The sequence below is a fragment of the Amblyomma maculatum genome, chromosome 3 (genome assembly GCF_055883805.1).
Source record: "Amblyomma maculatum isolate TAMU_Amacu chromosome 3, ASM5588380v1, whole genome shotgun sequence".
NCBI classification, from domain to species: domain Eukaryota; kingdom Metazoa; phylum Arthropoda; class Arachnida; order Ixodida; family Ixodidae; genus Amblyomma; species Amblyomma maculatum.
Genome location: NC_139346.1, coordinates 164,775,560 through 164,802,762, shown reverse-complemented (window position 1 = coordinate 164,802,762; position 27,203 = coordinate 164,775,560). Strand labels below are relative to the sequence as shown.

Below are 27,203 nucleotides of genomic sequence, written 5' to 3'. Positions count from 1 at the left end.
AAAAGTCGTGCCATGAGAAAATTGCTGATATATATCAATACAATGCAGGTCTCCAGATTACGCGCAAATGGTTATCCGGATGCAATTATTTGTAGGGCTTCTGAAAAGCTGATCAAAATTTTGAAGAATGGCCAACTCACTGAGGACAAGGGGGATAAACAGACCTGCTGTGGTCACACGGCCTCAAGAAAGTTGTCGGCAGGTATAATGTCGACATTGTATTTCCTGCTCCAAACAAACTGACCTCAATATGCAAACAGATTGCGCAGGCAAAAGGAGCAAAGAAGAATGATTTCCAGGTACGCCATGTTTCACCCTCCGTACCATGTATAGAAAACGTGGTATTCCAAATTCCCTTCACAAGCGGTGCCATTTACGTCGGACAGACAAGCAGCTAACATGAAAATGGAAGAAAAAGTGACCTCCCTTGCCACAATGCTGCTCATTGTACCAAGTGAAATGTAAACATGAAAAGGAGCATGAAAGGAATTAGAACAAAATGGCGAGCTTCCGTGCACAAATTTCCGCTGCAAAAGGTGAAAATGTGCACCTCAGTACCAGAACACTAAAGTTCTTTCACGTCATAAAGACAAGGTGACACGCGAAATACTGGAAGCGCTTCAGATTCCCAGGCGTGGTGACCAATGCATCAGCAATCCTTCCGTGACACTAAATGACAATGAAATGGCATATATCGTCTCCCATGTGACATAGATTTGATTTTTACGGCTACTTTTTTCCACTGTCTTTTTGTTTCATTGCTTTGTTTTTTTGTATATATTTCTCATATCGTCCTTCAATAAACCCAGTTGATATTCAGCGGTTGTTTCATCGTTGTCCCGTCTTCGTTGCGCTGTTCCCTAGAACTAGCAATCTAAACCGCAGAGAGGGAACGCTCAAAGCGACATTGCCAGTGTTTTAGCGTAAATGCTTGTATTTTTCTTCAACAATAGTAACTGAGACGAATTAGCTGCAATCCGGATTCACTTTATGGAGATATAACACCGCATTGGTTCTCTCTGTTCAGGGCTTCGTCGAGATTGAGTGCAGTAGGAGTCCGACGCGGGACCTTCACGGGCAGGCCTTCCAGTACCGGGTTTCCTGGAGAAACCGACCTCGAGGACCATGAATCAGGAAGCGCTGATGCCGACTTTAGTGGGCTTTACAGGTCTAAAGCAAGACGGCTTTCCAGTCTCCAGCAGGTACGCAGAAGTCTACACAATGAAACGAGGCGCGCGACCACCTCCTTGTGCGTAGGTGCATTACTTGTACAGATCGCCTTCTCCTTCGCAGCAATCAAAATATTGTATTGATAAAAAAAAATGGCAGAGGCTTAGCTTGGTTAAGCCCGGTAGGTTGCGAAAGCATCCTTAGCAGTAGGCGGCATCGTAGTCATACGCACCGCCGTCTCTTACGCACGGCGCGAGTCGGTCGCCGCTTTATACAGCTGTATAACGTCATAACACCTGTGGCGCTCCTGGCGGAGAGAGCGGGAGTTAGGCCGCCGTTCATGCGCACCGCCGTCTCTCACGGACGGCGCGAGTTGGTCTCCCAGCTTTGAGGCGTGACGTCATAACACCTGTGGCGCTCCTGGCGGAGAGAGCGGGAGTTAGGGCCGCCCTTCATGCGCACCGCCGTCTCTCACGGATGGCGCGAGTTGGTCGCCCAGCTTTGAGGCGTGACGTCACACAGAGGTCATGCGAAAGGTCATTTCATGTGCACCGCCGTCGTACCGCAAAGGCTTAAAAGTGAAAGTAGTATTGCTTTCGCAATAAAAATGAACTTTACGCATTCATTTGCTTCATACAATCACTCCTCTACCTCGCTCGCCAACTCCCAAAATTTTAATAGCTGTGGATATTACTATATATATATATATATATATATATATATATATATATATATATATATATATCGGCTTTTTACAGAGCCGACTTCGGCAGCAGATACGGAACGCCTCTTGTCGAAGCCACAAAAGAACGAAAAGATACCGCACGGTCATGTACACGCTTTGTGTTGAACTCACTTAAAACTACAATGATAGCTACTGTCCTGTTTTCCTGTATTCGTCACTTAGGCTGCACTGTCCGGCCAGTAACTGTAACGTGGTGAGCGTTTAATGCAGGCATACATCTAATGCTACCTTCCTGCTACAGATTCTCAAAAGTTATTGGTATTAAGGGTTATTTCTCTAAATTATAAGCAAACTATAACGTAATGTTTTCTGTTCGGTTAGGTTTAACGTCCCGAAGCTATTCAGACTGTGACGGATGCCGTTGTGGATGCCTATAGATAACTTTAGATCACCTCGGGATCTTCCTCATGCACTGATATCACATAGCCCACCCCCGGCTTTTGAATCCCCCCCCCCCCCCCCCCCCCCATCGAAACGCGCTCGCCGCAGCCGGGATGGATTCGGATCTGCCGGCTCAGCATTCCAATGCCAAAACCATTCAGCCAACGTGGCGGGTTATGGTGACTAGGCTTATAATGCTCGAGCACTTCCTAAGAGGCAAGATTCATTGCCCCAAAACTTCGATAGTTACGGCAAGTCACGTGTCTCCGCACGTTCTTCCGAGTGAATGGCGCTCTCCACCTTCATGGATATATACTGGTCATTGATATATGCTGGTAGTAGGACGGGGGCGAGAAAGGTAAAATAAGAAAGTAAAGGCAACAAAACAAACAAATCAATTAACTCTAAAGTTTTCGTCGAATGAAAAAGAAATGGCCACACCGGGTCTTTCGTAAAAATAAAAATAAAAAAGAGAATGTAAAACTGAGAGTCAGGCCAACAACCAAGGCAGTGTTAGTTTCTTCGAAGGGCAGTTCAATACACAACTTTGTTGCGATTTGGCTCCGTCGAAAGGTGGCTGCAGCAGTCGCGACGTAAATTATGTTTATATGAATTCGAGAGAATCGAGTCGGGTCCCATTTTAGGAAGAAAGTGCAAAGACAGGGGAGGAAATTAGAGGACTACCCACGCGCTTTCTTCTCAAAACTCGCTCGCTCTCTCGAACAATCAACTTGACCCACAATCTGTGGAGTTCGTACTCTGTAGGCTCCTTTTCGCCTCTTTTTTCCTTCAAGATAAACTTCGGAGACACAACGGAGGCTCCAAGTTCGCGACAGCTAATGCCCTGGAACTGCTCCCGGGAGGACTTGACGCGCACCTCATCTCGTAAGCACTAGATTTTCGTGTGTAGTCGCTTTCTGAATGCATAAGTGCCCTATATGGATTGCGTGCACTTCATTTGTTTTCTAAGATTCAGTTTATCAACCGCGTCGCTAAAGAGTGACCATATTCAGGCACGCGTTAAAGAACATCCATGCTATAGAAGGCGTGCGCTGCATGTTGCAGGACAGCTGGATTTCGAATAAAACATGTTTTTACTCGATCCCTGTGCACAAAACGAATTCTTTAAAAACCGGGCTAAACTCGAGCTCATTTCGTTACGTAGAGAGGCAGAAGCTTGAGTATACTACCGGACGCCTTCACAGTACTATGCTCTCAAGCGCTAACCACGGTAATAAAGTCGTGCTTTACTCCATCTTGCACTGTTTAAATGGTTGCTCTGGTGTTGAAACCTACTCATGAACTTGATATTCTTGGTTTCTCCTGTTTTGTCTAACCAAAAAAAAAAAAGAAACTTATATGGCTTATACAGACTTAAGTTGAGGACAACCCAGAGGGCTATGGAACGAAAAATGGTAGGGGTAACATTAAGAGATAGAAAGCGTGCAGAGTGGGTCAGAGAAATAACTCAAGTTACCGACATTCTAGTAGAAATTAAGAAGAAGAAATGGACATGGGCAGGACATGTAGTGCGAAGAGAGGATAACCGATGGTCGCTGAGGGTAACAAACTGGATTCCAAGGGAAGGAAAGCGTAGCAGGGGGCGGCAGAAAGTTAGGTGGGCGGATGAGATTAAGAAGTTCGCAGGGGTCAAGTGGATGCAGCTAGCACAGAACCGGGTTAAGTGGAGAAATATGGGAGAGGCCTTCGCCCTGCAGTGGGTATAATCAGGCTGCTGCTGCTGCTGCTGCTGCTGCTGCTGCTGCTGCTGCTGCTGCTGCTGCTGCTGCTGCTGCTGCTGCTGCTGCTGCTGCTGCTGCTGCTGATGATGATGATGATGATGATGATGATGATGATGATGATGATGATGATGATGATGATGATGATGATGATGGCGGACCCTTTATACCGTTACTTACTCTTAGGACAAAAAGAATTCGCGTGAATGTCCTGCAAAGCTTTTCAACCAGTTGTAGTGTCTTAAGTGAACGTTTTCACTGTGTGAAAACGCAATGTATCATTTTTTAAACAGTTGTCAGTGCACTATACCTGCTCCGTATGAACCGTGGAAATCAATGGCGAAAGAAAACTATAATAAAGTTATTTGAACAAAAACTATTGAGGTGTTTTTTTGCAGCAAAACTAAATTTTCATACCTATCCGATGTACAGGGAGTTTGTTGAGTTTCTGAATACCACTACATGTACGCCCTGATTGGAGCTGAAAAAAAAATATTGGCCAATTTTACTTTCCTCGATTTCTGTAAAAATCTGACTCAGAAACTGCGGGCTCTGTGTAAAACGGCTACGAATGGCGTACTCTGAACAGAGGCTATTTGCGAATAAGAATAGATCATCCATGTCACACTGCGAAGCTTCAAAGTTGAGAGAGAAGTGATAACCTCGGGATTAATATATTACTGGACAAGTAACTATCTGTTGGATCAGAACAGTGGGTTATTAGCGAGGATGTTAAATCTCAGTTCATCGCTCGGAGTTTCTTCAGTGAGGGGCCTTTCTCGTTAGAATTCTTTTTTTTTTTTGTGTGTGTGCAAGTCAACTATGCCTTTAGCGGTTATATCAATCCATTTCCAATCTTGCCACCAGAATCCTCCGAATGCATTGTAGCTTAAGTTGTCTACAGCTACTTAAACGAAAAATGCCCTCAATAAGGGATTACCAGCTCATAATTTTGTGCCCGATTTGTCTCCTCAGACATTTTTGAAGATCCCGAAGCGATACGCGTTGAAAAGTAAGTGCCTTTTTTGCGTGAATATTTTATCCCATCTTAGCTCACAAGATACGAATAAACTATGAAGTGGAATGCCATCGCGAAACAAAATGGGGCGAATGAGGCACTGAGAGCGCAAGCCCACAAGGAAATGGAGACAATATTTTTGCTGTGCATTGCGTATTTGATTCTGTTCCCTTTACTCTAAATTTATATCGTTCAAATTGCAGCTTTTTTATTGAATACAATTTTAAATTTATTTTTTCGGTTTGTAGACGCTGGTATTTGTTGGCAAAGTGTCCCATTTAATGGGTTTCAGAACTCATTGATTACCTTGTGTGCTTCTAGGAAGCTCGACTTTACGTTGCGTCAAGTTTGTTGAAATTATTAACGTGTGACGAGCGTTCCGTAAAAAGCACTCTAAACACCGGAATTCGCATTTTTTTCTTCTTTCTTCTTTTTTACGATGCGAACACGGAAAGCAATCATTGCTAACTAACGCATCAATATTTAAATGTTCGCCGAAACCATGCAAAAACAGAATTAAAATTAGCCGTAGAGAATACGCGTCTCAGAGGGGCATCTCAAGTGGGGACACATTACCTAAAAAGAGCACCTCTAAGGTATTCAGTTGGTATCCTTCCCTGAGCCTATTCAATGTAAAGTAACGCCTTCTGTCAATGGCAATCAATTTCTTCAGGATGTGCTTGACCATCCGGAAGACGTTCATCATCGGAGTCGTCATGACGTCTACGCTCGCCTCGGCATGTGCCAAATCGACAAGAGCGCTCATCGCCGCTGGCATTCCCAGGTGCATACATAACCGCTGCAATGCAGAACCAGTATGGCTGGCTCGCAAACATTTGCCGCAACCACGCTAGTGCATTCGCTCAAAGCCGCTTTTACACAATGCAAACACATGCTACACAGTGTAACGTAATTCAAGATGCCAACATTGCATAAAATAATCACGTTACAGAAGTCGTTATAGAGATGGCTTGAGCACTTCCAATGGTGGCACGTCTCAGCGTTCTGAACGGGCTACTTTCATTCACTAAAGTCCTGTCACTTTCTGCAGCCACAATAGGCGGCAAACCTCTTCAGACACACAGCGATGCCGACGATTGTTTTTATGCTGAACAAGGACCCAGAAAGGTTGAAACGTTTTAACGGACATCTGGTGGTCAAAATAATTCGGAGACCACCACTACGGCTTCTCTTACAGCGTGAGTCATTGTGAGACTCTGAATCCCACAAACCATAAATCATGTAGTGAATCTGGGTGAATAATGACATTATACAGTGTAACCATATAGCATCTGAAAACCGCCATTCGACACTCTCTAACTGTAGCAGTAATTGCAGTGTCGTTGATTTATTCGAACTATTCTTCATTCCCCACAAATTAAATCTTTCGCGTCAGCAAAAGGCAACAGTTCCACGAGCTTAAGCTCTGGTCGATAGCCTCATGGCGTCGCTATTGGGGATAAAAGTGCCCTTCACATATTCGCTGGGCGCAGTGCGTATAACGGCCGTAGCGGTCCTGTTTGGCCAGAAAGTATGGTCTATTAAAAACAAATCGCACCGTGCATTCAGATTGCGCGCTGTTTATGTCTTGGTTCCATGACGGGAGTATTTGAGGCATGCATATTAGCTCATTTTTCGTTTGAAATCAGACACCCGCGAATCAAACGACGTCCTAAACTAGCATAGAATATAACTGTATAAATTCACGCACAGTGAGCGCGTACTAAACCTTCTTCGCCTGTGAGTACGTAACTACTCTTACATAATCAATGTTGGGAAACACTGAATGCGACTGCGGCGCAGGTATTCGTTCAAGGCGAGCGCGCTGATTGTCCTGCCCACGGCACTGTGCGCCACCGTTCTATGCTGGACGGCACTATTCTTCACGTACCTCAGCGAATAGTAAGTGCAGCTGCGGTGATCACTCACTTGTGCAGCGCCGCTACAGGATTATCTCCAGTTCCGGACTCGAGAGTATTTATTTCGTTTACTATACTGTATGCATCAGACAGCGCTCCCCCTTCGCTGAGAAGATAGGTTGTTCACCTACCATTATCTTACTTGAGCACTATACTGGCCAACTCACTCATTAGCTCGAATGATTGTTGGCTCACAAAAGGTTTGCATCACACTCTTCATTCTCACTCCTTCACTCACTATAACGGCGTTTACATGGACCCGTCAAGAGGGGGTTGAGTTGAGTTATCGGATCGAAAATTATGCAAGCGGTATCGGGTTGAGTCGAAAAGCCGAGGGGTTGAGTCGAGTCGAGTCAACTTCGGCGCAGGGGGTGGGCTGACTGGACTTGATTCTGCTGCAGGAAGCATTTAAACGCTATCGAGTGGAGTCGGGACACAGTGGGAGATGCGAACACTACGGAAAACGATAGAGGTGCGCTGCGGGAAAAACCGGAATCGGGTGCCATCTATACTGAAAAACTAAGTTCTACCGGCCAATAACCTCACAAAATCTCACAAAATCGCATAGACTCTCATACGGTGTACATAATTATCATAAAATATTTCGCATAATTTATGATAATGTACAAGAAACTATGAGATCTAATGCAATTATATGCGATTTGTATGTGATTTCTTATGCGAATTGAATGAGATTGTGTGAGAAAATGGGAGGTTATTGCCTCATACATTTTTTTCAGTAGGGCTTGTTCTTCGCTTCGACGCGAAGTGCCGCCGTAATCCTCGCTTGTCCAAAGCTGCGGTTCTGCCATCGTCGGGTCGAGCTCACGTAAACTCGGCAGGGTCGAGTCGAGTCCACTCACTCAACTCCGCAACTCGATCCCCGCTGTCGGGTCCATGTAAATAGGGCTTATTTTACTCACTCTCTACCTGTATGACTATCCATATGCTAAAGCCTTTAGAAGAGCAATGACTGAAGCTTTACTTCGCATGGTGATTCCATAAGAACAGAAGTATGTTTGGTCATCATCTGCGTAACGTTTTAATTAAAATATAAAATGCTCGGTAGTACAGAACTGTCCGTTATGAACGATATACACGTTTAAAAACTAGTAAGGTGTCGGCCAGGAACATGTGGGTCAAGGTCTCATAGCCAGCGGGCTGAATTCCTTTACAAAGTGTTTTAAGCGTTTGCCCACAAAAACCCGACTGGAGGATCTTTTATCGATCCATTTATTTTGTTATGTTAATTCGTGCCATGCGAAGGATGGAAGTCTGTTCTAGTGACTCCTGCCTAATTTTTCTTTGAGCTTTAATGTGAAATTATTTTTCTTGCTCCAACTGACGCACCCTCGAAATTTTTGCCACATATAATGACTAATGCTGGTTATGAGATGAGAGATGAGAATAGCCTAAAGCACACCTCGCAGTACGAAATTAAATGCCTGTGTTTAAACAGAAAACTCATTTTGGTTTTCGCTGCAAACTCCTGCAAGCAGCCTAATATATGTGATTATTCCTGCATCTTAGCGACTGCAGCTGTTCATTCAGTAGCTGGTGCACTCATAACAAGCCACCCAAGCAGCCCGGATCTCTCGCCGGTCCACAGAACGTGCTGAGCCGATTTGCATGGCTAAGCACGGTCAAAGCACCGCTCAGAATCGGAAGCGCGAAACAATGCCCAATACTGCGGTAGGCTGCAAGCAGTGTTGGTAGCGTGGCCTAACGGTCTCAGGTGCTGGTTTTAGGCGGTAAAACGTATAATCCCACCTCTGCCAAAACAATTCGATAGTTTTTGCTGATTGCTACCCGAGAATTCTATTTCATTTTTTTTATCTGATATTTGGAATGAACTTCTCGATGGGAGCACTCGATTATGTTTGAATCGCTACTGCTTTCTTTCTTTCTTTCTTTCTTTCTTTCTTTCTTTCTTTCTTTCTTTCTTTCTTTCTTTCTTTCTTTCTTTCTTTCTTTCTTTCTTTCTTTCTTTCTTTCTTTCTTTCTTTCTTTCTTTCTTTCTTTCTTTCTTTCTTTCTTTCTTTTTTTTTGAGTATGCTTTGGTTGGAGCAACTAAGGTCATTGCTAACCTTTTACGCTGCGGTGAATCCGTGAAAACTTTGCACAAATTTCTAAATACGGCGTCATTTCAAACACATGTTATAAAGCCTGCATCATCGCCATAGCAATTTTACTTTTGCTTTGTTCAGCTCTGCTGACAAGTAGTAATGCTCATATGCGACAATGTCCTGACCCAACCAAAAGCCATCGTTCGTGCACGAAGAATGGTTGAGGCAGTTAGCGTCTAGGCGTGTAATCTGTCTCTCCTCTGGGCAGCGAAATTTATCATGACATGACCTGCAGCAGAGACGTCACTTCGTGGCCACTTTCATATGGAGATGAGCTGTTCTGTGACAGAAATAGTTCTGCGGTTACTAGAATGTCCGCACACTACGGAATATGAACGGAATTTTTTTTTAATTCGAACTCGCTTAATGCAAAAATTCGATTTATCGTAAGTATAACACGTTGATCCCGTCACTGTGCATGCTTAGAGAGCGGAACGCAGCTAGGCTACCCTTGATACAGACTAATAATTTCAGCAGATTTTTAGACGTCACTGAGTTAGAATGATTGATATTGAAACGTATAATATGCATGCTGTACACCAATTAGAGCTGCATGTTTATAGATGTGAACAGCTTATCGATTTCGACCTATTCTGTGTGCAGACACGCTGTAAGTCTCCACTCCGCGATCGAATAAAGCGAGTGTCGGTGCAAACCTCATAATTTATTAGCGCGCTTTCCTATGGGCACCTGCGTCATAGATTGCGGATAATCAGGCTGAGTTCTTTTTTTTTTTGTCCATGAAAAAAAAATACTGTTGATTCAACTATCCTTGAACTAAACTTCGCTAGTGTAAGCCAAAGCTCTCGCTTCGATCTTGGCACGCTTCTGCTCTTGCTTAGCTTCTTGGCAACGGGCTAGTCTGTCTTCTCGTTGTTCAGCAGTCTCGACAGCCTGTCTGTCACGGCTGTGGTCTGTCTTAGAGAGATGGCGTATATGTATGGCCTATTTACCTAGGTTAAATCAAGGAGCGGCTCACTTGAAACTTCATGAAAACGACGATGTTTGCTGCACAGAGCGAGACTATACAATTGTTGCAGTTTTACACGAGGCGTGATCGCCTTCAGCTATAACAATGCCCTCGCGCTTGAGCGTGACAATGAAAATGGTAATGTTTGCTGAACATCGCGAGAGTTCAAGGTCAAATTTTCGGATCCCGATGACCTTGAGGTCTGGCATGTGAGCTGTAGAGCGTATGCTCTAAATGTGGGCCAGTGTTTGTACTTCTGCAGTATGACCGTACTTTCTGTTTGCAGTGACGGCCTCCCATCACGATCGTCCGCCTTCGCCATTCACGACGTAATGCTAGCGAAGCTGTCCAGCTTGGGCAAAGTTGAGTAAGTGTCCTGAGTAGCCCTTTACCTTTCACATCGCTATTCAAATAGTTCAATGCAAAACCGATGGTACGAAATTCCCATTTTAGAGAAATCCGGATTGCTTTCGGACATGTAACGCCCTTGATTGTGTTGGAAAAATACTTTGCTTACATTTTGGAAGTGGATTTTGTTTTTGTCAGCCTTGTCAGGGAGTAGTTTTTCGACTACGCACGAAGCCTGTCAAATATAGATCGCAGCAAGTATGGTGACCAGGTTCGAGTCATCATCGTACGCCCAACCTGCTGAGCAGCCACGGTGTTCTTGAGATTTCACAGCGTCCACACTTGAGTTGGATGGTTGAGAGGCAAACCATTATATGCGCCACTTAACTGGCTCGGTGAGGACGGGGAAGAGGCAGGGGGATGGGCAGGACGTACACTTACTTGACTATGTAGGTGAGGTTACAGCGGTGTGTGTGAAAATATTCCGCGCATTCGTCCAATTTTAATTCGGACAAGAAATCAAAGTTCAACATGAAGAGTTGTGTTACTTTTAATTCAGCCGTAATAACGCAATAAACAACACTATGTTCTAGGTTTATTATCCTTCTATTTTCCTAAAGGGTTCATTTCAGCCAAGCATTCTTTTTTTTTTATTACTTTGAGGCAATACATATTCTGTGCTTTTTTTTTAAGTCAGACAAACTTTCCATTACCGTCCCTATAATGTACATCAATATGAACGTTTAAGTTAGGTGGAGAAAAATTTTTTGCACTCGCGACACAGAAATTTCCTCTTTTGCCGCATAAGAAAGGTATTAACTCTATGCAATATTTCTTGTTGTTACGCATATCTGAATAAGAAATTATGCTCTTGATTATGCACGGTTTCATTTGCGCACGCCCAGGTACTGAGTGCTTAAGTGTTACTTGAAGTCGTTGTGTCACAGAGTCAGCGAACGTACGTACAATGCTCAGACTATAAAGAGGGCATTTGCTGACACTTCGGTAATTTCATTTTATACCACTAAAATGCGTCTCTGCCTTAAAGCATGCCAAACAATAAACATATTCGGAAACTTCTGAGCACTCTTTTGATGTCTGAGGCGCCCATATTATACAGAAAAGCTTCTTGCACTTGCTCGCTTTTAGAAGTCTTGATTTCTTGAAGCGCTAGCAACACGTATATTCCAGGCGTTTTTTTTTTTTCGTTTGTTTTTGTTTTTTTTTTTCGGGCAAGAATTGCTCCAAAAAGATTAAGAATACGAAGTCTTCATGCCGCTCACCGAACTACAACAACCTGACTTTACGCGTATCTCTTACAGGTTGCAAGAGTCTGTGTGCATCTCCGTTTGCATCGTGACCGCGGTGACATGCTCAGCCCTATTAATCACTAAGCAAGTGACATCTGAGTACCTTTTTAAGGCGAAAGCCTTTAATGGCATGCTCGCGGGCACGATCGTGTCCGTCTGTCCGTAACGCTTTAGTTTAATGACGTCATCAGTAGTGTAGCATGTCATACCTTGAAATAAATGATGACGTCATCAGAGGTGTAGCACGTCGTACCTTGAAATAAATGATGACATAGTGGTGTATGTCTTGTCTTGAAATTAATGATGACGTCATCAGTGGTGTAGTATGTCGTGCCTTAATTACTTAATGATAAGTGATTAACATTGCGACAGTATGATCGAAAAACCATGATCACGCCTGCGGCATGTGACATGTGGCACGGCCAGGAACTGATTGGTGACGGATTGTGCAACGTCACGCGACAAGACGGCATGGCCGAGTTAGCACGCGCTGCCAACTCTGGTTTCTCCTTTCAGATGAAAGGGCAAGATGGGAATCCAACCAATGGGACTCTTTGATCCCTATTCAGACAGGCTCTAGACAACGCAGGTACCTTCGTGCAGCTTGCATACATATAAAGCGGGGTTTTATATGTGTGTCGGTTGGTTTCCCGGATAATATGACAGGTTGCTAGTTTCTCAGCATCGTTGCTAGTTTCTCGCTGCTAGTTTCTCCGCACCGCTCGTGATCCTTGTCTACGTGATTGCAGCCGAACTGAGCTGGTGACAAGCATGACTTTGGTGGCGCTGGCGTTCATGTTTGGCTTCCCCAGCGTGAGCAGTTTACACCTGCGGAACGTGATCGCTCAGCTGCCGTGGAACATCATCCTCATCCACGGTGGCAGCATATGGCTCTCAACTGCTCTCAAGGTATGGACGCCCTTGTTCACAGTTGACGACTGTGCACTCCCCGCTATAGCATATTTCTCAAGCGATATAGCATGGGTTTTAAATAAGAAAGAATACGCGTAACCTAGAGAATTAATTAGGAAGTGCCTTAGAGGTATATAAGAACATGCCAGTCGTACGCACGCGTGCACTGCCAATTAACGATTGTATCTTCTCTGCGGAATTGGGTGGAAAGATCTCTACACCAGAAGCATGCTCCGTAATATTATGGCCGCATCTGTACATTATTCCTATACGCATATTAAGATGCATATTGTGTCCTCATCCTCGGTTTTGGCAGAAAGTGGTATAAATGGGGCGGGACGATAGCTCTTATACCTGAACTGGAAAATTTGAACGCATACAATACGTAAAAGATACAAGGCTGTCTGGCTCATTGGGCACCCTGTTTTTACCAGCCTAGCTCAGCATGCTAAACACTTCCTCAACAACCACCCTGTTGACAATCAGTGTGTGTGTGGTTATACAACGCTCTGCTACCATTGCAGGACTCGGGACTCGCGGTCTGGTTCTTCAGTGGCTACACTGAGCAGCGGTTCCGCGACACTACACACGTTTGGCAGCTGTTGGTCATCCTTAGTGTGACCTCACTTGTCAACGAGAGCGGACAGGAGCCGAGCGCACTCAGCGAGCAAGTCGTGCCCATCGTCTCATATATGGTCAGACAGAGTTTCTTTTTTTTTTTTCTCGAGATGTTTGCGATTAGGCACACGGAGAAAAGGAGAAGGAATGTGGGAGAAAGAATAAGAAGTATAACTGGCCTCACTTAAACATTCGCAAAAGTTCTCATTAAGTTCGCATTCGCATAAAGCGGTTAACCAATGTCCAATTGAGATAGTTGCATTCAAGGTCTCACCGCAAGGCTTACTCTCCTTAGGAAGCGTTGTCTCACAAAAGCTGTAGCTGGCCAAGTCCACAACAAATATTTCATGCACATCACATAGCTCCGATGAAGCACAACGTGGCCATTTGTCAGTCACTTGCAACCGTTTGTCATGTCGCCGATGACACTCGGAAGGGGTCAGAGCCGTTGTCTCACAAAAGCTGTAGCTGGCCAAGTCCACAACAAATATTTCATGCACATCACATAGCTCCGATGAAGCACAACGTGGCCATTTGTCAGTCACTTGCAACCGTTTGTCATGTCGCCGATGACACTCGGAAGGGGTCAGAGCCGCTCTTGCCCCGGCTCACGGATGCCTCCACTTAGTGAGTGAGTGAGTGAGTGAGTGAGTGAGTGAGTGAGTGAGTGAGTGAGTGAGTGAGTGAGTGAGTGAGTGAGTGAGTGAGTGAGTGAGTGAGTGAGTGAGTGAGTGAGTGAGTGAGTGAGTGAGTGAGTGAGTGAGTGAGTGAGTGAGTGAGTGAGTGAGTGAGTGAGTGAGTGAGTGAGTGAGTGAGTGAGTGAGTGAGTGAGTGAGTGAGTGAGTGAGTGAGTGAGTGAGTGAGTGAGTGAGTGAGTGAGTGAGTGAGTGAGTGAGTGAGTGAGTGAGTGAGTGAGTGAATGAATGAGTGAGTGAGAGTTGTAGCCGTTAGATATTTGTCTTCGGCTGCGAGCGCAATCGATGTAACTTCTATTTATTTTGCCCTCTACGCAGGGCCTAGAGCTAAAGGGCGACCCGCTGTTCTTTGCCGTTCCCGTAGCCGCGGCTTGCTTCCTGCCCGTAGTGACACCCATCTGCCACCTGGGGCTCGCCTTCGTCTATGAGCACACTGCCGCGAGCTTTGGAGAAACGGTAACTGCGAAATAAGATCTGCCGCTGAGATACGGTTAACAAAACGAGGGAAGAAGTGAGTGGCGGTGAGTTTTCGCTGCTGGCAGAGATAACACTTTGCTGCTACAAATAGCAGAGTATACCTGTTGGGGAACGGCGTTTGCCTCTTTTTCAAGAAGAGTGCTGAGTTAGGCTCATTAGTGCATACTGACGAAAATAAGTGAGCAGCGTTTGAACATAGATGTAAGAGGATGACGACACATGCACGTATGCGCCGGGAATTCTCTTCCCTACCGCGTTTAAGCGCTGTTCACTTGAACAGCGATACTTTCAAACTCAGCAGTGTGGTTGTCTGTCGCAGTGCTACATGCATTGGCCACAGTTGCTTATATGTGGCATAAAACCCGATATAATTAACTAGCTATTGGTCATTGATGGAGTATCCAACATATGACAGTTCAGTCGAAATAATCTAATAAAGAAATAGCTGACCCCCTAAAAACCGCTTCGTAAGCCTTGCAAATTATGTCCCTGGTTTGCTCGGTAGTGACCTATATCCATATTTTCTTGACCCAGACAATAACAACATCTGTTTTACTGGCATAGATGCTGTTCAAGTTTGTGCCCCTCCATATTCAACGAGAATTACAGTGTATGCTGCAATGGTTTATCACATAGAAAATAGCCTATTAACCCAAATAAGTTGATTGAACTGACTACTGTGTATGGGCTGGTAATTGATCTAAAAGCGACCACATCGTTAAGTACAGTGTCACGAAGCAATTCGACACACTGCATGAAAGCGCCGCATCTAGTAACATGTTGTAGCTAGCGATGGATGCCCTTACAGCGTTGAACGGAAGGTATACTAGGCAGAGGAATAGGCTATATCGCGGAGCTCAAATGTCACGACAAGTCGCGGCTAGTACGCGAAGCCTTAATGCATACAACCCAGTTTCTTTTTTCTTGTGAAAGAAAATTTACCTGGAAGCAATTGTGAGGCTAAGAATCTCGCATAACCGTAATTAACCCAGAACTCTTTACTGTCGCTTCCATCATGGCCCTTGGGCAGCTTGGAAATATATAGCATATCATGCCAAACCATACTGCATTATTGCCAAATTATTTAATAATAGCTCATACGATATTGCGATGCATTATACAATATCATACCACACCACATTACACTTTATAAAAAACAGTCAACATCAGTTGAGAAGAACCGTGAATCCAGTCGAGGACCACACATGGCAGTAATTGAATTACAGTTATGAAAGTACTGTAATTTATTACATTATTCGGTAACTTGTAATGTAATAAATTACTTTTTCGGTTTGGTAATTTAGTAATGTAATTAATTATTTTTGACAATGATTTTGCACCAAAATTATTTCCTCTCAAAATTACTTTTACTAAAGTGCACCTCTACTCCTTCAATAGGTTACAAAGTAGAGTGCCGCGAAAGTAGGAACGAAGTGCGGCAAGCCGAATGTGACGGATCGGCAAGAGAAGACAGAATTAAGCAAAACAGTGTGTCTGAGACCTCCTGTGTAGCACGATCACTTATGCGACTACCAATGGCAACCATTCTCCAAGCAACAGGATGCAAGGCATCAAGGCAATACCAAAGGGCGGACAGATGGTGCAACAAGGCAGGAGTTGAAAACTAGTTGGGAGCGCGGCGCAGTGACACCCCTTTTTGCGTCCACAAGGGAACAGTGGTGCCTGGTTACAGTCATCACCACGGGGCGAGGAAGGTTGAGGGTGGGAGGAGACAGGCGGAAGAGTCCATGGCGTGAGCATTACTGGGCGCAAGGTGCCGAGGTCGATTCTTGGGACTGCGGAAGCAATAAATAACCTAGCTTCTTGGTGCTCTTCAAATGAAGGAGACAGCTCCCGGGCCAGCAATACGCTGGATTCGCCGCTCCTTTCACAAACCGTTCGACCATGCTTCTGCTTTTGTTGTCTTGTCGCCGGCTCGGAATTTGGCGGGAAGACGAAGGAATGTGTGTGCTTCGCATCTGGAGTATAAGTTATTTACTAATTTTACTCAGTTTTGCATGAATGAAAACTAGAAAGTAATTTAAATGTAATTGAATTACTCAGTCGCAGTAATTGTGATGTAATTTAATTACTTTCTCGGATTTCCAGAAAAGTAATTAATAATGTAATTTAATCCCTTTTCTAAAGTAATTTTGCCATGTATGCCGAGGACTACCATTTTATCAAAACGTTGGCTAGAGGAGTCAAGCTTTTCTCTATAAGTTTAATTCACTGTGCTTAGCGTTGTCGAGAATCCCCTCTTCTTGCCTTTCTTATACTATGCATACCAAGCCATTTTATTAATGAGAAAGCATTACTTCGCTATGGTTATAGATTTCTGTCCGCAGACCGCGTACGCAGACCTCGTCCGCAGAACGTGTCCTCAAAATCGTGTCCGCAACAGTTGTAAGTAATTGAGAAGAGATACTGATTAATGAGTGGTGTCAATCGGTAGCGGGTGACGTAATGTTGTGTCTGAAAAATTAAGCCAATAAGTTGATTAGGTAATTAATTAATGGCAAAACACGCAAAATCGTGTCCGCAGCAGTTGTGAGTAATTGAGAAGTGGTAGAGGTTAAAGAGCGAAGTGAATCGATAGAGGGTGACGTAATGTTGTGTCCGAAAAAATAATTAGGCCAATACGTTGATTAGGTTATTAATTAGAGGCAAAATAGTAAAACTAAAGGCGAAAATGGTCTCATTAGCCAATGGCTTGGCGCCACATTTGAATCTATCATATACTAAAATAGTTATTTGAATCCGTCAATTAAACTGAAGTCTAGGATGTGACGTCACGCAACCTGAAATCGAACCAAGTAAGTGCACAGGAAAAGATTGGCGCGCAATTTTAAAGTACGAAAAACATTAAGGTGACGTCAAGGATGTGACGTCACGCAACCGGAAGTAGAGCTGAAAAAGGGCATAGGAAGAGAGTGGAGCGCAATTTGAAAGTACCAAGGAATGAAATGCGCAAACAAGAAGTGAATTATAAGCAACTAGAAGCAACCAGAAGCAGCCAAAAGCAGTATCTGTGCTTTCGCATTACTCCAATGCAGATTCTGCAGTGCTCTTTTTCCACTCCATTTTATACCGTACGATACTGTTAATAATATGCCATAATATGCCATGTTCACTTTACCATACCACACAATACTGTAGAATACAATAACGTGCTGTACAGTACAGTAGCATACCATGCCATGCCCCCATACCATACCATACCATACCATACCATACTATGACATAATAAAACATAACTTACCATACAATACTGTAGACCAACAGCGTATTTACAAGCAAATGGGAGGCTCGCGACGACGCAGCAAACTGGGGGTGAAAAGTAGGCTTAGTGCCCATAGGAATACAGGTAAGCGAAAGTTTTCAAGGCAGTTTTCAGGTTTCAAAAGGACACCAATGATGTCGCTTTCTTGTCAAAGAGCAACCACGAATACCCTAGAACAGATTGTGAAAGTATGAAACGTCATTTCAAAGACGAAGAATATTTCAAACACCGTGAAAGGCAAGGGGTGCGAGTTGGGAAGGTGACCCATAGAAACACATGTAAACGCAACTTACCGCAATATTTTTCTCGTTTCGCAGAGTACGAATTTAGGCGTCCGGTCGTTAAACGTTGGCGAGCGCTTTGAAGTGTGGGACAAACTATGCCACATCTTTCCGGAGGCAATTCATTTTTAAAATGCCGCTAAATATGTACTGTGAAGCCATAAGTACAGCCGATAGGCTCGCTATCCGCTGAGTGCTTCTCCAAACTGCACGAGCTTCTCGTGTCGTTTGGTTTGTTACTACATGTATACTCAGTCTGCATCATTAATCATATTATTAATACAGTACAATAACTAATATCAGTCGTTCAAGGTATGTAGCCTCGACAAAACTGTATTAAAAAAGCCCTGCTCAAACGTCATGACAAACGAACGAAAGAGAACGGCCCACCTTAACAGACGGCGGCGCAGACGGCTCTCTATCGAGCGCAAACACAAGATGCAGACAACGCCAGCGTCCTAGCACGCGACTTGCGTAAGCAGACGAGGGATTTCGGTCGTATGCTGCTGCTTGCGGTTCGTTTATAGTACTCAATGAGGACTGCCTTCAGCTTAAAAGTTTGTATTTTAGCCGATTTAAGAGGGGATGTCGCACAATGAGACAAGCTGTCGCGACTGCAACAAGCACCCAGCGTATAAAGAACTTTTCATATGTATGTCGGGCTTTACAATACGCATATATAAGGGAATTCAAAACATAGATTGACTTTGAAATGACATGCCATACCTTGTCATATTTTTTTCTTCAATACACTCGCCAACATTTAATTATATCGTACTCATTTATTGGTGCTCTCCGAAATGGAGAATATTTTTGGTAGGTTTTCCTTGCATGCGTTTCTACGAGTCGTGCTCCCAACTGGTACTCGCCTACATTTCGCGCTGTTTTAAAAATACTCCGCTTCAGTAATAAAATTTTATTCATTAACAACCTATTCTACGATGTTCATGGTTACTCTACACCGAACGACAACCTCATAGGCGCACTATACAATCAAAAAACAGCTTTGAAATATTTTGGTTCCATGCATTGCTATGGGCGCTAAACCTTCTTTTCACCCCCAGTCGTCCCAGCGGGGCGACAGCAGTGCTATCGCATCTTGCTTACGTCACAGATCGGTGTCGGTCTATACTATACAATACCGCACCATACCATACATACCGTGCCGTACCATACCGTACCGTACCGTACCGTACCGTACCATACCATACCATACCATACAATACAATACAATACAATACAATACAATACAATACAATACAATACAATACAATACAATACCGTACCGTACTGTGCTATATATCATGTCATGCTACTCCATGTACCTTGCAAAACCAAATCTGTACCTTGCAAAACCCTGTACCTTGCAACAGCCCTGTACCTTGAAAAAACAGCAAGTCTCATGGAACTGATTATGTATTGGGTCAATAATGAGAATATTGGCGTCTCATCGCCGCGAACCTCTTTCGCAGGCACTGCTTGGACTTCTCCTGAAGGTGGTGACTACAGTTGCACTCACGTTGTTCTCCACCACTTTCTTCGCTTTCCACACGACGTCCAAAAACGATACCGACGCCACTTTCATCCATCTGTGACCTAGCTGCCAATGCGTCGGGCTTCAAGCAGCTACGACAAGACAGTTGTGAACAGTCTGGTTCCTCACCATATCTTAGCTTATTCAAATGGAACGCCTGCATAACAGCGAAGTTAGTTATTCGAGCATGAACACGCTGAATGTATATATTCATGTGCTGCCGTGATGCCCTCGTTTTCTTCCGCAGTGGCAAATGTGTTTGAGTGCATGTATTCGTGCGTGTGGCAACCCGGTATTAATGACCTTTTTTTTTTTTTTCTGAATGCGAAACTCGCAGTGACCACATACTTATTTCGACATATATATAGCGCCAGCTTTTCTGTATACAATATACAAGTATGATGCAGCGTACCGAACTGCGTCCCTTATAGCTGTACAACATCTCTGCTCTTTAGGCAGGGGAGTGAGCATTCTGACACAGCCGCTATCTGCTTGAAATGAGAGACTCGCGTAATTACGCGTAATATTTTTCTGCCTTTTTTTTTTACGATTTTTCGGTATTGCTGCCTCACTGAAGTATAACTTGGGTCCATTTTTGTGCTTCTTCGGTGTCCTGTTTTGACGTTACGGATATATATATTACAAAAACTTCTTAATAACATCATTTTTTTATGTCAAACAACATGGCTTTTTAGTGCTTGCTTCCTACCATTTCCGAAACGCTGCTAAGTAACGCTAGAATAATCTGTCTGTAACCGTATTAAACATTCATATATATAACATATATGGGCAGCTTTCGCTTTAAGATATGTAGTAACCCTGCATCATCAGGTATCTGCCATTTCTGAGAGTACGCAACTTTAGTCAATATTGAAACGTGTTGATTAAATTGCCTCAAGCTTATATCGGGCATCCAGGCTAAAAGCAACAAAGCTTTTATGAAAGGCAGAATGTTCTCTACGAGTGAAATCATTTGAATTCGGTTCAGGGATGGGCTTAGTCACCCGTACTTTTTATTGTTCTGGACTCTGGTTACTATAAAGTGTAATCAGTAATCAGCAAGCTTTTGAACGATACTGACATCAGTAGTAAAGTGTCCGCACGAGACTTGTAGAGCGCCTATAAAAACAGTTAGGTACAATTTTTGCTCTTCTATCCACCGAACGTTGTATCCACCTCAACAGAAATTCCACAAAGTACAGACTATGACGTGTCAGTTGTGCTGTCCCCAACAGTGCTTAGCGTTTGCATCGTGCCAGAGACATGTTGTTGGTGGTGGTGTGGCTGTACGAAGAAAGACGGCTGCTACTGGCTCTGTAGCTGAGCCACCTTCGCTGCCTCGTGCGGACAGAAGAGAAATTAGAGAAGAAAGGAAAAAGAAGAGGGAGAGAAAGACGCGCACCGCAAAAACAGCCGTCGTCCACCACCGAAGCAGTGGCGGGTGCAATGACGGCCTACAACAGATAAAATTCGGTGGCTGGCTAGCCCCCGCCGCAAGCGGCGTTGACCTACCGTCCCAGCCCCGTAGGGCCAGGAACTGCCCCCTTCACCCCCTCAGATCTTGTCCATAAAATATGTGGCCCTTTATTGGACCGGACGAAGTAATTACCCTAGATAACTTCGGCGAATAAAATTTGATATCCATATGACAGCCCTTCGAATTCTCAGAGGAGAGCAAAAGCTGATCTTACTAAAAAATTTACTAAAAAAATAAAATATCTTGCTCTCCGCTTGAAAAACTTTTACAGATAGTAAATATGCATTGCGGTTTCTTTTCGCGCAGCAAACAGTTTGTTAGCGCAAAGTTTTGATATTGGTGTACATCATTATTTCCCCCAATAACACCGTCGTTGCAGTTTCTTTATACTCCTTCCCGATGTTAGTAAGCAACATAGCATGTTTCATCACTTCTGTTTATTATGTACCATCTGATTAAGCGGTTTTAATTCTAATGTAACACAATATGTTTCTGAAAAAAGAAATTGTCAGGCTTAGAAAACAAAAGTGCGGTGTACCGTGTTTTCGGGCCCAAATGTCATGGAGAGACGTTCCTAGTAAAATATAAATTGTGGCTGTATTAATAGAGCAGCGATTTTTAGAGAAGCCTTTTTTTTGTTTGTTTGTTTGTTTGTTTGTTTGTTTGTTTGTTTGTTTGTTTGTTTGTTTGTTTGTTTGTTTGTTTGTTTGTTTGTTTATTTGTTTGTTTGTTTGTTTGTTTGTTTGTTTGTTTGTTTGTTTGTTTGTTTGTTTGTTTGTTTGTTTGTTTGTTTGTTTGTTTGTTTGTTTGTTTGTTTGTTTGTTTGTTTGTTTGTTTGTTTGTTTGTTTGTTTGTTTGTTTGTTTGTTTGTTTGTTTGTTTGTTTGTTTGTTTAGTCAAGCAAAAAAATTTTTGAAGTGCAGCTCCGATAAAATTATGGATCTGGATGCACCCAGAGCCATGGTTTCTCCCGCCACTTCAGTGCTCGGCATGCTTTCGCCGGTTCCACATAGTCATTTGCTGCCCATGAAGCGTGCTGCAGCAAACATTGAAGAGATAAAAGTGGGTCTGAGGGCTCTGCGTTGTCAGCGAAGCCTGTGGCTGATTGGAAAATCAAAATCCCCCCACGGCACCACGGCACCACGGCACCACAGCTGCTGTCGCGGCGGTCTAATCGCAGTGGCTAAGTACGCATGAGGGAGGGAAAAGAAACAAGATGGATCTAGGCAATGATAAACACATCCCTGCTTCTCTGATGGTGCCTAATACCATTATAAGAATAAACAGAACTTCATTCTTGGGCCACCACGAAGCAAATTTTCATCTGGCAGGTGAGTGGAATTTTGCTCCACCTCCCATGGCAGGAGAGCGACGGCACTGGAGGGATCATAAAGCGCCTTGCATCAAGTGCAATTCCTACAAAGGCTTTACGAATGACACGTAATAACATACCATAAGCTGTTAACAAGGGCGAAAGCTCACCATAAAAGGTATTGAGGTCCTATGAGCTCCAAGAGAGCACTGTTGAAGAAAATAAACCCCGACTTAATCTGATGTTTGCAATGGCTATGCCAGCGAAAGGCACACGTGCTTTGGATAATTTCAAATCGTTCCTCACAACTGCATCCTCGCTGGAAATACGTCTTACTCAGCTAGCAAGGAGTTTTAACTGGCCAACCTGGCGGTGTCGGAGAGACAATTGCTTATCCATTGTTGCTACAATTTCGATCCCATTGAAGCACTAAGCACGAATATGATTGCACGAAGCATTGAGATTGGGGGAGGGAGGGGTGTATGCGACATTTATTACCGTTAATTCGTGGGGAAAAATGCAGAAATTATCATTGAGAGCATTATGTCGACTCGTGTTGTTCAAAGCATTGCATGCTATTTTAGGTGAACAACTCCAGTTACAAAATCTGGGAGCAAAGCGAATTGCGTCGGCTACGGCTTAAAGGGTGGGTACTCCCCTGATGGGGCTGGGACAGGTATGTCACCGCCGCTTGCGGCGGGGGCTTGCCTGTTACCGAATTTTTATCTATTGTAGGCCGTCATTGCACCCGCCACCGCTTCGGTGGTGGACGACGGTTGTTGTTGCGGCGCGCGTCTTTCTCTCCCTCTTCCTTTTCATTCTTCTCTATTTTCTCTTCTGTCTGCACGAGGCAGCGGAGGTGGCTCAGCTACAGAGCCAGTAGCAGACCAGTGCATTTTGTTTTCCTTTTTTCTACAGCCACAACAACAATAGCAACAACAACAACGGCTGAAAGGGAGGACGAGGGCAAGAAAAATTGGACCGCAGAGGTGGCCCTCGTGAATCATTTGACGCTCTCTTCCGAATCACTTGACCCTCGCGTAAACTCAACGTAGCGCCATCACGGTACGGTCCATGATCACGGGCGTGTTCTACAGTGCAGTGGCAGTGCGGGGCCACCATTTTTTTTTATCGCTTAAAGCCAAGAAGGATCCTATAAAAATCATTGAGCAAAATTTCAATGAAGGTAGCTATGAATTGGGTTATTTATATTTTTACTAGGAACGCCTCGTGTACAAACTTCATGCCCGAAAACGCAACGTAACATTCGTTTCTCAGTCTAACATTTTTTTGTGAAGTATATTGCAGTGTAATATACCTAAAAGCATTTAAAGAGATAGCATATATTATAGCGAAGCGGCGAAACATATGTGGTTGCTCGCAAATATCGCGAAAGCTTTAAAATAACTGCAAAACCAGTGTTTTTTGGAGCAAAATTATGACGAAAGCAACAGAATAACTCTGCACTGCAAAATGTCTTTGTTGTGCACTTAAAAACCGTAATGCATACATATTCATTATCTGTAAAACATATTCAAGCGCAGAAGAAAAGATTTGAGTTTTTGAGATTTCAGGGCTGTCACATGACCAGAAAACTTTTTTTACCATAATTATTAAGAGTATTTAGTTTAACCGGTTCAATAAAGGTTTGATTTAGTTTATGGGGTTTAACGTCCCAAAGCGACTCGGGCTATGAGAGACGCCGTAGTGGAGGACTCCGGAAATGCACTGACATCGCACAGCACACGGGCGCCTTGCTTTCCGCCTCCAACGAAAAGCGGCCGCCGAGGCCGGGATTCGATCCCGCATCCTTGGGAACAGTAGTCGAGCGCCATAACCACAGCGCCACCCCGGCGGGGGTTCAATGTGAGGGGGCGGAGCGCAGACTCCTGTACGTTGGGCATGGAATGACCCATATACGAGAAAAGATTGCGGAATTGTAAAGGCGTTATTGCGTCCACACTTAAGGCGAAGCTTCAACGTCCAATTTTTTCTTTTTTCTTTAGCAATCGCGAATTTGTCATTTTGACCATTCAAAACTGCACAAGAAATATAGCCGCATCCCTGGCGATCCTACATTAAAATGCAAGCATGGTCATATTGTGTATCTTCGCGCCGCCAATGAACCACGTATGCATGCAATCTTTGTACCAGTGTATTAATTTCTGGTGAGTTTCAGAACGAACGATTATGCTTTCATTGTTCTGAACAGTAAATTGCCCAGGTGTATACGTTGGTGATCCGAGTTGATAATTGGAGAAGACACGAAGGCTTGCTTACTGCCCCAGGGGTGCCCCATGCAGATGCAACCTCGCGACGACTTCGACGATGACAGCCAGTAGGGATTAAACTTGAATTTATAAGTACAACCTTTTACATAAATACAAATCAAACACTTTCAGAGATATTTACAGCGAAGGTTAAAGAAAAAAAACTTGGAACTGGCTAGCTAGCAACAGGACAGACCCCTTCCTCGGCATAACCGATGATGCAGCGCACCTGACCTCTAGACCAGAACCCTCGGGCTGTTTTAATCCCTCGTGAAAAAAGAGATGGGGGGAGAGAGTCCGGATCCGTCTCTTACAGAGTGAGGAGAGACAAGCAAAGGTGAGAACGCAACACTTCTTTGCTCCCCTTGTCGCCTACGCGTCCATATCCGGTACAATTGTCACTTGCACGCCATGGTTATCGAGATTTAGCTTGCCGGAGACCTACTGGCGTAGACGTATATAGGTTTGCCAAACCCCTCCAGTCATTTTGATGCATTATTCCCGTACTACTTCGCGCCCTGCACCGCGATAAGTGGACGTCGTCTTGGGTCCCGAGACGTAGATCTTCAATGACCAGGGACATCCAGGGACCCTACACGACATCCAGGGACAACGACATCCAGGGACCCTACAAGCAGGTACATTTCTTTTAACAATACCCGAGCTTTATCGTCCAAACCTCAAAGCACCATATCCATATTCTTACCCCGACTGGGGTTACAGCAATTATCTTCCCAACGCAAACCACTAGTCGTCATCGCTGGATAATGCCTTCCCAGTTCCGGCTGAATTAGTGGGCTTCAGCCGTTTCTTGTCCCCGCCTGCGTCTGACGATCCCTTACATGTCGATCCATGAGTAAGTATACATATGCTGGAGCACAATATTGCATGCATAAATTTCCTCTTATGAAGAATACCTTAGAAGCGGCATATCGCGAAAAGGGAATAATCACGAATTTTCACAGAACGTCAAAAACCGACGTTTAATCGTCTTCCCAAATTATTGCAGAAAAAAAGGGACCGAAACAAATCTTTGTTTTTCGTATGTGCGAGGTTCTTGGTTACTGGTGCGAGTAAAACTTTCAAGCAATTCTCACGGACCTGTCCGTTCGCATATATTGAAACAATATGAGGCACCAAAAATGCGACGCAAAACAAAACAAAAAAAAACGACATCTATTTGGTTTGGTTTGGTTTGTGCGGTTTAACGTCCCAAAGCGACTCAGGCTATGAGAGACGCCGTAGTAGAGGACTCCGGAAATTTCGACCACCTGGGGTTCTTTAACGTGCACTGACATCGCACAGCACACGGGCGCCTTGCTTTTCGCCTCCATCGAAAAGCGGCCGCCGAGGCCGGGATTCGATCCCGCGTCCTTGGGAACAGTAGTCGAGCGCCGTAACCACTAAAAAACAACGTAAAAAAGCGAGTACATTCTTCACTTTCTCAAGAGTTGAGAAAGTGCCGGGAACCAAATCAAAATTCAACGCAACGATCAAGCGAACATTAATAGTTGATAAGCAACTGAACACCACGACACCGCCTCGATTAAATTTGTGTTTTTTTTTTTTTCTTCATTCGAGAAGTTTGCCGCAAGGCATAAGTCGAAGAAGGAGTAATCGAATGCGGGAGATATAAAGTTAGAAGGAGTGAAGTCCAGTTTCACTAAGGTAGTCGCAGAGGTTGCACTCAGCGCACCAAGACGAAGAAAGACGAAGGAGAAAAACAAAACAAACCGCCTTGCTGCACTGTGAACGGAATGAATATTTCACAACTGGCCGAAATTGCTGCTTTCGTCTCTGCTACTTCGTGCTGCCTACAAAACTATGTAACATTTATATTCAGTGTCTGGAGATGTATTTACTTGCGTATTCGAGAAATTTGACGCAATGTTTTCGTATTGCTTCATTTATTGCACTACAGCTGAATTACCGGCATTAAATACCATATCATACGAATATTTATGGAGGTAACTTATTCAAAATAAAATAGGAAAAACCTTAGTATGGAATGTTGGGGTAAACCGTGTCAACTGTTGAGAAACCTTTGGCGTATCTATTAAAATGCATTACGTGCGCTTTCTTAGACCACTCTAATTAAAGATATTTGACGTTGTATTGTTTTGTTTATTGAATTAACAATGCATGTTTCTGCCCGTGAGGCAGGACGACAGAATTAACACGTTACGCGTTCCATTTAACGTAAAAATATCATTTCTACATCATTTGTGTGAAGGCTGCACTTGAGAATTTCAACGACCTAAAACCATGTTCACATATAAAATTGAATGAAATACCCAGGAATTTGCGAAAAAAAGATTATAACAACGGCCGTATAACACGCTCCGCAATGTAGACGCACGGTCGGTTTCATCTCAGTAAGTTGAACCAGTGGCACGGCATTAGTGCTCTAGAAGATTACGGCCACACAATGAAAGCGCACTCCTTCGGGCGGCCGCACCAGTGGTATCAAATTGATCGAGACGTCCTTGCATGCAAAAAGAAAACAGTAAGAACAAATGAGATTGGAATCGCCGTTGATCAGAGTACCCGGCGGAGGAAGGTTAGTTAGTCTTTGCTACAAAAATAATCTTAGCTTGAGCGTAGAAGCACATAGGGCCG

General features: G+C 44.0%; 1 protein-coding gene across 1 annotated transcript in view; it reads left to right on the top strand.

The window, feature by feature from the left end:
- The window catches only part of LOC146196725 (uncharacterized), a 37,996-nt gene extending 18,323 nt beyond the window's left edge, over nt 1–19,673 (top strand). Inside the window, exons 7-17 of the mRNA XM_084597066.1 lie at nt 1,028–1,202; nt 3,091–3,181; nt 5,011–5,047; nt 5,727–5,837; nt 6,857–6,955; nt 10,355–10,435; nt 11,739–11,810; nt 12,476–12,635; nt 13,163–13,333; nt 14,270–14,407; nt 19,465–19,673. Of these exons, the coding sequence (XP_084453192.1) occupies nt 1,028–1,202; nt 3,091–3,181; nt 5,011–5,047; nt 5,727–5,837; nt 6,857–6,955; nt 10,355–10,435; nt 11,739–11,810; nt 12,476–12,635; nt 13,163–13,333; nt 14,270–14,407; nt 19,465–19,587 (1,258 nt within the window). The 3' untranslated portion in view covers nt 19,588–19,673. The remainder of the gene's footprint in view (nt 1–1,027; nt 1,203–3,090; nt 3,182–5,010; nt 5,048–5,726; nt 5,838–6,856; nt 6,956–10,354; nt 10,436–11,738; nt 11,811–12,475; nt 12,636–13,162; nt 13,334–14,269; nt 14,408–19,464) is intronic.
- Nucleotides 19,674–27,203: the final 7,530 nt, after the last annotated feature.